At 42.2% G+C, this 13,127-nt stretch overlaps 1 protein-coding gene across 2 annotated transcripts in view; it reads left to right on the plus strand.

Annotated features, from left to right (window-relative positions):
* The window catches only part of GLRX3 (glutaredoxin 3), a 44,646-nt gene that overhangs the window by 14,229 nt on the left and 17,290 nt on the right, over positions 1 to 13,127 (plus strand). For both annotated transcript variants that reach the window (XM_054503522.2, XM_054503524.2), the window contains exons 3-4: positions 11,130 to 11,204; positions 11,923 to 12,124. In XM_054503522.2, the coding sequence (XP_054359497.1) occupies positions 11,130 to 11,204; positions 11,923 to 12,124 (277 nt within the window). The remainder of the gene's footprint in view (positions 1 to 11,129; positions 11,205 to 11,922; positions 12,125 to 13,127) is intronic.

Here is a 13,127-nt window from a genome sequence, read left to right on the forward strand (position 1 = left end):
GGTGCTGTGTTTATAATGGGTAGTGTTCCATTTACCTGAGTCACTGCCATGTCTAGTGGGCTCTTCTGGGCTCCATCCTGAGGCTGTCACACCTCCAAGGGCACAGAGGAGATGATGTGGTATTTCTGTCACTAAAAGGAGTTCAAGACCAGCTTGAGTAACATGGTGAAACCCTGTCTCTACTAAAAATACAAAATTTAGCCAGGCATGATGGCGCACGCCTGTAATCCCAGCTACTCGGGAGGCCGAGGCAGGAGAATCACTTCAACCCAGGAGGTGGAGGTTGCAGTGACCCAAGATCGCGCTGCTGCACTCCAGCCTGCATGACAGAACAAGATTCCGTCTCCAAAACAAAACAAAACAAAACAAAAACAGAAAAAGTCTCAGAGAAACCTTGTGTTTATTCAGAATAAAATGAAATAGTTAAAATGCTTTAGTGCCTTTTATTTTCAAATTACATAGTCAGTATCTTCTCTCATACTGATCCTTGTTTGTGTCTTTACCTAAAATAGGAGTACACCTTTGTCATTTAATTAATTGTTTGATAGAATCTTCCAAAATATGGTATCTGGCAGAAGGGGGTGGGAGAGAGGAAGAATACCACAAGGCTTTGTTGGGTGCCTGTTGCTGGTTGTATTTGAGATCCAAATCAACTATTTTGTATGAAATCATAGCTATTTTTTCCTGTAGCTTTTTTTTTTTTTTTTGTCTCTGAACTTAGTCTGTGCCATTGGTTGCTTGGATCAGGAAATGCCCTATATTTTTGTCTGTATTGTCATTTAATTCCCCTTTTCATTGCCTCCTTGACTAGATGGTGAGATACTTGAGATGGGGACCTTTACCTTATCAGGTTTTCATTAGTGAAAAAAAAAAAAAAAAAAAATAGGGCCGGGTGTGGTGGCTCACGTCTGTAATCCCAGCACTTTGGGAGGCCAAGGCGGGTGGATCACGAGGTTAGGAGATCGAGACCATCCTGGCTAACACGGTGAAACCCTATCTGTACTCAAAATACAAAAAAAATCAGCCAGGTGTGGTGGCACATGCCTCTATTCCCAGCTACTCGGGAGGCTGAGGCAGGAGAACTGCTTGAACCCAGGAGGCGGAGGTTGCAGTGAGTTGAGACCACACCACTGCATTCCAGCCTGGGTAACAGAGCAAGACTCCATCTCAAAAAAAAAAAAAAAGAAAAAAATGACTTTCCTTTGTTCGAATGGCTCCTGCTTTCCATGCAAGCCTCCCCGATCCCACTTCCAGCTTAGTACTCCCATCCTGCTAGGCCATAGTATACTCATTTTACCATATCATATGCTTCAGTGCAAACATTCTCAAAGTCAGACTTACCAGCTAGCTGGTTGGTGAGATTTTATACTATTGTATATCATTTGACATTAATTTTGTTTATATAGTAGCTGCTGTACTTGCATTTTATTTTCATTGTAATTTAAAATATACGATCAAGGGTATGGAGGAGTTATGTATTTAAAGGTATTTTTGCTTCTTAAAAAACAAGAATCTTTATAGTTTATTCTTATTTTGAAAGTGCGACTATCTTAAAGATACAGATTGCACTGTTGAATTTCTAAAGATCTGTATAATCATTATAAATGTAAATGTAGTTTATGTTTAATTTCTGAGTGTATAATTACTGTATGTAAACAGATAGTGTTGGGCAATCTTCTGAAAGGGTACCAACTAACTATATAACCAGGGGCACGCTAACTAGTGGAATTAAAATTTTTCAGTGTCAGAGAATGTTGGCCAATTTATTTGGCATCTTAAGAGAGCATATGTTGGATTTCATACTACAGGACAGAACTCTAAAAATGCTTCTCAGATAATTCTGGTAGAATTTTTTTTTTTTTTGAGACTGAGTCTCACTGTGTTGCCCAGGCTCAGAATTCCCGGGTTCAAGGAATTCTTCTGCCTCAGCCTCCTGAGTAGCTGGGATTACAGGTGTGTGCCACCACTCCCGGATAATTTTTATATTTTTAGTAGAGACGGGGTTTCACCATGTTGGCCAGGCTGGTTTCGAACTCCTGACCTTGTGATCCGCCCACCTCAGCCTCCCAAAGTGCTGGGATTACAGGCATGAGCCACCGTGCCCAGCTCTAGTAGAATTGTTAAATCTTAAAAAGACTGTAGGTTTTTATCTGTGCTATCTTGGTAATTAAAAAAACCCCAAATTAGCATGGTTTTATTAGCTGTTTCTGGGCTAAGTTTGGTAAGTCTTTAAAGAAGTTATCAAAACTTTTTTTTTTTTTAATTATTATTATACTCTAAGTTCTAGGGTACATGTGTACAATGTGCAGGTTCGTTACATAGGTATACATGTGCCATGTTGATTTGCTGTACCCATCAACTCATCATTTACATTAGGTATTTCTCCTAACGCTATCCCTCCTTCAGCCCCCCACCCTCCAACAGGCCCCGGTGTGTGATGTTCCCCTCCCTGTGTCCATGTGTTCTCATTGTTCAGCTCCCACTTATGAGTGAGAACATGTGGTGTTTGGTTTTCTGTCCTTATGATTGTTTGCTGAAAATGATGGTTTCCAGCTTCATCCATGTCCCTGTAAAGGACATGAACTCATCCTCTTTTTGTGGCTGCATAGTATTCCATGGTGTATATGTGCCACATTTTCTTTATCCAGTCTATTATTGTTGGTTTAAAGTCTGTTTTATCAGAGACCAGGATTGCAATGCCTGCTTTTTTTGCTTTCCATTTGCTTGGTAGATCTTCCTCCATCCCTTTATTTTGAGCCTACGTTTGTCTTTGCACATGAGATGGGTCTCCTGAATACAGCACACCGATGGGTCTTGACTCTGTCCAATTTGCCAGGCTGTGTCTTTTAGTCTTTTAATTGGGGCATTTAGCCCACTTACATTTAAGGTTAATTTTGTTATATGTGAATTTTTTTTTTTTTTTTTGAGACGGAGTCTCACTCTGTTGCCCAGGCTGGAATGCAGTGATGCGATCGGCTCACTGCAACCTCTGCCTTCCAGGTTCAAGCGATTCTCCTGCCTCAGCCTCCTGAGTAGCTGGGATTACAGGTACGTGCCACCACGCCCAGCTAATTTTTGTATTTTTAGTAGAGACAGGGTTTCACCATGTTGGCCAGGCTGGTCTCGAACTCCTGACCTCAAATAATCCACCTGCCTCAGCCTCCCGAAGTGCTGGAATTACAAGCATGAGCCACCACGCCCAGCCTTTTACGTGTGAATTTGATTCTGTCATTATGATGCTAGCTGGTAATTTTGCCCGTTCATTAATGCAGTTTCTTCATAGTGTTGATGGTCTTTTACCATTTGGCCTGTTTTTGCAGTGGCTGGTACTGGTTGTTCCTTTCCATGTTTAGTGCTTCCTTCAGGAGCTCTTGTAAGGCAGGCTTGGTGGTGACAAAATCTCTCAGCATTTTCTTGTCTTTAAATGATTTTATTTCTCCTTCACTTATGAAGCTTAGTTTGGCTGGATATGAAATTCTGGGTTGAAAATTCTTTAAGAATGTTGAATATTGGCCCCCACTCTCTTCTGGCTTGTAGGGTTTCTGCCAAGAGATCTGCTGTTAGTCTGATGTCCTTCCCTTTGTAGGTAACCCAACCTTTCTCTCTGGCTGCCCTTAACATTTTTTCCTTAATTTCAACCTTGGTGAATCTGACAGTTATATGTCTTGGGGTTGCTCTTCTCGAGGAGTATATTTGTGGTGGTCTGTGTATTTCCTGAATTTGAATGTTGGCCTGCCTTGCTAGGTTGGGTAAGTTTTCCTGGATAATATCCTGAAGAGTGTTTCCTAACTTGGTTCCATTCTCCCTGTCACTTTCAGGTACACCAATCAAACATAGATTTGGTCTTTTCACATAGTCTTATATTTCTTGGAGGCTTTGTTCATTTCTTTTCACTCTTTTTTGCTCTAATCTTGTCTTCTCACTTTATTTCATTAATTTGATCTTCAATCACTGATATCCTTTCTTCCGCTTGATCGAATCGGCTATTGAAGCTTGTGTATGCTTCACGCAGTTCTCATACTGTGGTTTTCAGCTCCATCAGTTCCTTTAAGCTCTTCTCTACATTGATTATTCTAGTTAGCCACTTGTCTAACCTTTTTTCAAGGTTTTTAGCTTCTTGCAATGGGTTAGAACATGTTCCTTTAGCTGGGAGAAGTTTGTTATTACCTACCTTCTGAATCCTACTTCTGTCAACTTGTCGAACTCATTCTCTGTCCAGTTTTTATTCCCTTGCTGGCAAGGAGTTGTGTTCCTTTGGAGGAGAAGAGACGTTCTGGTTTTTGGAATTTTCAGCCTTTCTGCTTTGGTTTCTCCCCATCTTTGTGGTTTTATCTACCTTTGGTCTTTGATATTGGTGACCTTTGGATAGGGTTTCTGTGTGGATATCCTTTTTGTTGATGTTGATGCTATTCCTTTCTGTTTGTTAGTTTTCCTTCTAACAGGTCCCTCAGCTGCAGGTCTGTTGGAGTTTGCTGGAGGTCCACTCCAGACCCTGTTTGTCTGGGTATCACCAGCGGAGGCTGCAGAACAGCAAATATTGCTGCCTGATCCTTCCTCCGGAAGCTTTGTTCCAGTGGGGCACCTGTCTGTATGAGGTGCCTCCCTCTCACTGGGAGGTGTCTCCCAGTGAGGCTATACGGGGGTCAGGGACCCACTTGAGGAGGCAGTTTGTCTGTTATCGGATCTTGAACGCCATGCTGAGAGAACCACCTGCTCTCTTCAGAGCTGTCAGGCAGGGACGTTTAAGTCTGTAGAAGCCTTTTGTTCAGATATACCCTGCCCCCAGAGTGGAATCTAGAGAGGCAGCAGGCCTTGCTGAGCTGTGGTGGGCTCCACCCAGTTCGAGCTTCCCTGCCACTTTGTTTACACTGTGAGCATAGAACTGCCTACTCAAGCCTCAGCAATGGCCTACTCAACCTCAGCAATGGCGGACGCCCCTCCCCTAGCCAAGCTTCAGCGTCCTAGGTCAATCTCAGACTGCTGCATTGGCAGCGAGCAAGGCTCCATGGGTGTGGGACTCACCGAGCCAGGCACGGGAGGGAATCTGCTGGTCTGCCAGTTGCAAAGACCGTGGATAAAGCGCACTATTTGGGCAGAAGTGTACCATTCCTTCAGGTACAGTCACTCATGGCTTCCCTTGGCTAGGAAAGGGAAATCCCCCAACCCCTTGCGCTTCCTGGGTGAGGTGATGCTCTGCCCTGCTTTGGCTCGCCCTCCATGGGCTGCACCCACTATCCAACCAGTCCCTATAAGGTGAACCCTGTACCTCAATTGGAAATGGAGAAATCACTCATCTTCTGCATTGATTTTGCTGGGAGCTGCAGACTGGAGCTGTTCCTATTTGGCCATCTTGGAAGTGATCTCTGCCTAAGCTATCAAAACTGTTAATTTAAATTTCTGTTTTGAAATTTATATTTGGCTGTTTGACAAATATTTTGATTTTGAAATTCTATTTTTTTTTTTTTTTTAAATATCACACATCACAGAGTAGAAGGAAGCCTCTTTTGGAGGTTTAACCAAATGTTCCTGAATAGCAGGTTTAAGTGTTCTCTCCTTACTCTTGCAGCTCAGTGCCATCATTGGCAAGTGGCCATCCCCATTCTTGGCTTAGGTATAGTGACCACCTTTGTTTAATATTCTGTCAAAATTTATCAAACACTAAATGCCACACAGTAGTCTAGGCACTGAGGATACAGAACATCACACTAAGGGTCACAGACAACAAATAGTAGACATACATGTTATCAAGGTAATTTTAGGTAGTAATAAGTTCTGCAAAAGAAAGAAATAGGCTATGAAAAATGGGAACTGGGATAGGTGGGATACTTTATTTAGATTGGGCTGGAAGGGTGTATCTAAGGAAGAGAGATCTTTTTTAAAGAGATAAGGTCTCGCTCTGTCACCCAGGCCAGGGTGCGGTGGCGTGATCATAGCTCGCTGCAACCTCAAACTTCCGAGCTCAAGCATTCCTCCCGCCTTGGCCTCCCAAAGTGCTGGGATTACAGGTGTGAGCCACTGTGCCGGCAGGGATTACAGGTGTGAGCCACTGTGCCGGCAGGGATTACAGGTGTGAGCCACTGTGCCGGCAGGGATTACAGGTGTGAGCCACTGGGCCGGCAGGGATTACAGGTGTGAGCCACTGGGCCGGCAGGGATTACAGGTGTGAGCCACTGGGCCGGCAGGGATTACAGGTGTGAGCCACTGGGCCGGCAGGGATTACAGGTGTGAGCCACTGGGCCGGCAGGGATTACAGGTGTGAGCCACTGGGCCGGCAGGGATTACAGGTGTGAGCCACTGGGCCGGCAGGGATTACAGGTGTGAGCCACTGGGCCGGCAGGGCCATTTGAAAAATGGAAAGGAGCCAGCCATTGGGGGAGCGAGGAAGAGCTTTTAACCAAAGTGCAGAGTGTCAAAGCAGAAGGCTAGTGGGGCTGGAGGGTGGCGAGAGTGTGACATGAGGTTGGAGTGGCAGGCTGGGGTCAGTGACCTTGTGGGGAACGATAACATTCAGGTCTTATTCCAAGTGCAATAGCGATGACACAGTTCCATTCCTGTCATAAGTCAGTTACTCTGGCTGCTGGGTGGAGAATGGCTTGAAGGGGGAAGGGTGCAGAATAGAAGCAGGTACCCCAGTTAGGAGGCTCCTAGGCCACGTGAGAGATGAAATGATGTCATGGTCTGAGTGGGATTATATTTTGGAGGGGAGCCCAGAACACCTGTTGATGGAGTAGGTGTGAGAGTGAGAGGAATGGATTAATCAAGGTTGTCTCCTTTTTGATTTTAGGAACTGGATGGATTTTGTGAGATAGAGATGCCTTGTGGGAGGAGCAGGTTTAGTGAGAGGTGTTTGATAGAGCTTTGAGTGCAGATGTTGAGTGTATAGTCCGGAGGTGAGGGGAGAGGCCTGGGCTGGGAAGAAGTTGGGAGTTGTAATAGCAGCATCATTTAGAGCCATAGGATTGGATGAGCCCACTCCAGGAGAATGAGTGTGGATAGGCATAGAAGAGGACTCAGAACCAAGGCTGGCACATGCCGGTGTTCAGAGGCTGCCAGAGATGACAGAAGCAGACACTGAGTCTGAGCAGTTAGGGAGGGCAGAGGAAACATGGAGAGCCAAGTGGAAGGTGTTGCAGGAAGGCGGTTGTGGTCACTGTTACTGAAGGGTACTGAAGGGTCAGTGGAATGAGGACAGGGCAGCAGCCATGAAGTGGAGCATGGTGTAGGGAGGCGCTTGGCTCCAGAGACACACTGTCTGCTTACATCACTCAACAGGTTTGTAATTGTCCTAGTCCATTTGTGCTACTATAACGGAATACCTTAGACTGAGTAATTTTTAAGCAACAGATTTATTGCTCACAGTTCTAGAGGCTGGGAAATCCAAGATCAAAGCACCAGCAGATTCAGTGTCTGGCAAGGGCTTGCTCTCTGTTCCCAAGATGACACTTTGTTGCTGTGTCCTCACTTGGCAGCAGGAGAAGAAGGGCAAAAACGGACTAGCCAGCCTCAAACTCTTTTATAATGGCACTGTTCCCATCCATGAGGGCAGAGCCCTCTTGGCCTACTCACCTCCCGAAGGCCCCTCTTAATTGCTGTCACCTTTGATGTTAATTTCCAGCATATGAATTTAGGAGGGACATATACATTCAAATCATGGCAGTGATCTAGGTCAAGTTATGGAACCTCTTTAAGTTCCAGTTTCTTCTGTAAAATGGATGTTAAAGACAGTACCTGTTATTGTGAGGATTAAGTGAGTCCATACGTGAAGCACGCTTAGAATAGTATCTGGCCCGGAATAAATTGTAGCTATTCGCCGTTACTATCACAGTGGCCTCTGATGACCCCTGCTCAATAAAAGTAGAATAGAGAGAGGATTCCCCATCTCTGGATTTACCTGATGCCCCTTGTGCTTTCTTTCCTTCTCCATAGACACATAGCAGGTGGGACTGGTCCCAAGGTTTGGATTCTTGGTATAGGAAGCAAGTGGTTCCCACTTGAGGCATTTTGCCTGGATTCTGTTTTGGAAATGTTCATGTTTGATTGGTCCTGAAGTCATGTATAAATCCTACTTTGACATGTAATCTTTCTTTTTGATTGTAGTAGTAGAAAAAATTAACCATAGGATAGTGAAAAAAGCACAGGTTTTATAGTCAAACAAACTTGGATTGTTTCTCAGCTCTGCCATTTATTGGCCATGTATCTTTGGGCAAGTTACCCAAGTTATCTCCTGTGTTAGTTAGGGTTCTCTAGAGAAACAGAACTAACTAATAGGATAGGTACAGATAGATGAGAGGGGATTTAGGAGGCTGAGAAGTCTCACCATCTGCCCTCCACATGCTAGAGAACTAGGGAAGCTGGTGGCGTAGCTCAGTCCAAGTCTGAAGGCCTGACAACCTGGGGGCTGCTGGTGCAAGTCCTGCAGTCTAACGGCTGGAGAATCTAGAGCTGTGATGTCCAAAGACAGGAGAAGGTGGATATCTCAGCTCCAGGAGGGAGGGATGGGGCAGGAGGGGTGGGGGATGGGGATGTGCGGAGGAGAGGGAGGGAGAGAGAGAAAGGGAGAAAGACAGGATTTGCTTTTTTGCTTTTCCTCTGCATTTTTTTTTCCTAGTTCTTTTCAGGCCTTCAACCTATTGGATGGTGCCCCCTCCCCCCTCCCCCACATTGGGTGAGAATGGATCTTCCTTACTCAGTCTACTGATTCAAATGCCAGTCTCTTCCCAAAACACCCTCACAGCCATGCCCAGAAGTAATGTTTTTACAGCTGTCTGGGTATCTCTTAACCCAGTCAAGCTGAAACCTTAAACCAACCATTGTACCTCCTCTTTAACTACTTATTAAGTTGAAATGATAACATGCTAAAATTTTGCACCTTTCGAAATTGTCTGTAGGCTAGGCTGTTTTATGTTAAGGCCTTCTCATGGTTTATGGCACAGAGTAGGTCGCCCATGAATGATAGCTATTTCTGATAATCTTTGAGCTCTTCTGAATGCAGATCCTTTAAAAATATTTATATATTTATTTTCTATTTTCATTGTTAAAACTGTTACATTAAATCCAACAAAAATATTTCTAACGAATTTTAGTGCTGCAAGGGTTTTAGGACTTCAGATGCCCTTGATGTTCTGGAGAACTCTTTTGCCTTAAATGATATTCCTGTTCCCTTCTTCTTAAGATTTGTCTGTTACCATTGTGTCTGTGTTATGAGGATCTCTTCTTCTGGGAGCTGACTGAGTGGAGGCAGTTGTGGTAGTTCTCAGCCTTCAGCGGGAATTGTAAGAGGTCATTTGCTTCCCAGAAGAATTGTTACTCCACTGGAAACCAGCAGGAATATAAGAATGTAAGAAGAAATCAGATTTTTTTTTTTTTTTGGAGACGGAGTTTTGCTTTGTCACCCAGGCTGGAGTGCAATAGTGCGATCTTGGCTCACTGCAACCTCTGCCTTCCGGGTTCAAGCGATTCTCCCACCTCAGCATCCCGAGTAGCCAGGATTACAGGCACCTGCCATCATGCCTGGCTAAGAAATCAGATTTTAAAAGAAGATAGGAATTTGTTTTTATGAGTCAGGGTGCTGCCTGTTTTGTTCTGGTTTAAGATCACATTACCTTATTTCTACTTAGTATTGCCTTTTTTTTGGATTTGTATTACTTTTTGGTTAGAATTCAGTAGTACTAAAGGACGGGCCCTTTTGTGATCCTTGCTCAATGCCCAGTGCGTAGTGGGCACTCCATAGATGTTAGTTGAAAGACAGAAAATAATGAGCTGGAGGATGGTAGTGTAGGCATGCCCTAGTCATCAACTTTTCTGGTCATCTTTCATCTGAGTGTGCTGTTGTGTATGTGAAAGAAAATAACACAAACGTCTTTAAAACTTTTGAGAGTCTGTTCTAAATAGCTGTCTCGAATGCCTTATCTTTTTCTTTTTTCAGATTATTAGACTATTGTTGATTTTATAGAATTTTCATATAAGTACATTTTAAAAATGGAAATAATTATTAAAAATATTGTTGCAAAAGGGTTTTCTAAAAGAATAAAAATTAAGGTAGTAAAAGAGCACCCAAGAATGTAGGAGATAGAAGATAAAAGCCAAATACATAGGACTCTGCTTCCCACTTTCTCTGCAAGCTTTACTTGGGTAGATATAACCTGATTGGGTAAGGCTCTAAATAAAAATAGTATTTTAAGCCCAGTGGAAATCTTTTACTCTTGGAAAAATACAGTGTATATATTTTAAAAACTTTTAACAATATAATTTATCAATAAATTTTATTTCCTACAGGTATAATGTGAATACAGATTTTTATTGGTTTCAAAAGTTTATATTAAATTGACAGTCCTATGAGGGAAGGATATATCTTGGTATTTCTCAAAGTGTATCATTTATAAAGACCTACATAAATAGCTTACAGTAATTGTGCCCTAATTATTTAGAAATTATTACTAAATATATTTTAAATTCATGCATCAGATATCACATCTTGTCTTGTTCAGGGGCTTCAAGGAAATTATCAAACACAATGCAGTCATCTTATTTAAAAGGTATTTACATTGTAAATAGACCGGAAGCAAGTAACCTAGCAAGATATCTGCCTAGTGTCCAGCAGCCTTGCAGGAGTTAAAAGCAAAATTTATCAGACATCAATAGTTTATTGAAGAAATAGTCCTTTTTGCTTCATAATTTGCAGAAGGCTGCAACTGTCAGTCATGATGTACTGCCTCTTGAAATTAGTCAATAGAGCAAACAGCAAGAATTGCTGTGGGCAGAAAATAAGCACTGTAATCATGACATAACTGGGGTCAGTGATTTATGGATTTCAATATAGTAGTAGCTGCATATGATTGAAAATTTACTAGGTCACTAGTGCACCAAAAATTTTATTCACAGCCTCCAGGCATCTTTTGAAATGTGCAACAAAATAAAAACCTCTGAACCTGTTTTGACACTGCAAACTCAGTGGATGACATGCCAGCCCAGTGAGTCTCATTTAAATGTAAATGTGTCATCAACTTTTGTACCATGCTCTTTAAAAATGCCAGCTACTTGAAGGGATAATGCATGTGAAACTGATTTACATATTAAAGTAGTGAAAAAGGATCTTGTAATAATCAAGTTTGAATTTTTTTATTTTAAAGTTGGAAGCTGAAGGTGTTCCTGAAGTATCTGAAAAATATGAAATTAGCTCTGTTCCCACTTTTCTGTTTTTCAAGGTAAGGATAAAGGTGGTACAAAAGATTATCCATTTGTAGGGTGCCATGGTGCTACCTATTTTGTTTCTTTACCCTCTCTCTAATCCCCAAATATTAGGTGTTTGGCTGTTTCTAGCCCTCCACCTTTCTTCTGATAGTCTCATTTTTGCACCGATGCTGAGAAAGAAGACCATGCCAGCTGCTTGCCAACATCTTAGAAAAGTGGCATGGACTGTGTAGGGCCAGCAGCCAGAATCAAAGCTTCTTGATCAAAATTCAGATATGTGGCTGTGGAACCCCAGTTGGTTAAATTGGTTGTTTAGAGCATGTGCCTGGACATAATGGAACCTCTGGCTGGTTCTGGTTTGATGAATGACTTTTAGGAAGCAGGCGCGCACCTGTGCTTCCAGGCACCCATGGGTGTCATCGTAGTTCCCCAAGTACCTCATTTATACTTAATAATAGTTTCATTCCAGCCAACGTGGGGGCAGTCTTTTTTGTATTATATTAGACTGACCTGATTTGACTTTGAGATGTTGCAGTGTTTTCTCAGTGTGTTTCCAAGAAAAGAAAAAAATTATTATGTATTTCTAAAATTCAGATGCAGTGCAGGCAACTGGCAATGAGGGTTTCTTTTTTTACATCTCCGGTAATACTGTTGTCCCCTTTAACAATTTGCTATAACAGTGTCATTATTATGGAATGCTGCATGTATTCTAAATAACTTTTTAAACTTTAGAATTCTCAGAAAATCGACCGATTAGATGGTGCACATGCCCCAGAGTTGACCAAAAAAGTTCAGCGACATGCATCTAGTGGCTCCTTCCTACCCAGCGCTAATGAACATCTTAAAGAAGATCTCAACCTTCGCTTGAAGAAATTGACTCATGCTGCCCCCTGCATGCTGTTCATGAAAGGAACTCCTCAGGAACCACGCTGTGGTAAGAAGCTGCCTTTAAGATAATATAAACAAAATGGGTGCTTTCCCAGAATGGGGTATGGTTGAGATGGGCATCCTGTTTCCAGGCTATACCATACATCTTATACTTGTGTTCACATACTTTTAGAAAATCAAAAAGGTTATAATTCCCAATGACACTATATAAGAATTAGTTTGCATTATGGACTCAGCATGTTGGAACCAAAAGCGGTCTCAGAACTCATCTAATTCAGATTTTTGTTTTATACTTAAGTCCTCAGACTCAAAGATAGAGGTGACTTGCCCAAGGTCACCTGGCAAGCAGAGTTAGGATTAGGTTCCAACTACCATATTGCTGTCTCTTTTGCCTGTTTAGCTACTTTTGCTGTTAACAGTTACTTTTTTCTTTCTTGGCAGCCTCCTGTTTTTCACCTAGTTCAGATTCAGCAATTAAAAAATTTGCGGAATTTTTTAGTGTTTTTGTGTCCACCCTGTGTGCTTTTGCCTCCCCTCTGTCATCACTGTCTAATGATTCTCTTCCCGCATTGCTGTCATTTCCAGTTTATAGCTGCTAGTAATGGAAAGATTCTGAATTCTTGGCTTGTAGTCACTCTTATTTTCTGTACACACGGATGCTTATAATTTTGTCCTTAAGTAAGTTTTAGAGTTATTTGACCCCTCTGGTACTGGGTTTATGTTATTTTCTTTTTACTGTGCCTAGTACAACATTAGTATGCTGCATAATTGAGCATTTAATGCCATTTGATGATGCTGTTGAGACTTAGTCTAAGAGTATTTGTATCAACTACACAGGAGGGACTTTATTAAGATAGGGGCAGTAACATTGAGTATGCTCTTGATATGATTACAGCATGTCCAGAGTGACTTTATAAAGATAACCAAGCTTCCAGTGTGAATTTGATTCTAAATTCTTCCCTGTAGGGTTATTAAATTACGTATTAGGTTATGATAATGTCTAGTTTTAAAAATAAAGTTTCATGATGAATTCTTATTTTTTCGAGATG

This window comes from Pongo pygmaeus, chromosome 8 (assembly GCF_028885625.2).
Source record: "Pongo pygmaeus isolate AG05252 chromosome 8, NHGRI_mPonPyg2-v2.0_pri, whole genome shotgun sequence".
In the NCBI taxonomy this organism is placed as follows: Eukaryota; Metazoa; Chordata; class Mammalia; order Primates; family Hominidae; genus Pongo; species Pongo pygmaeus.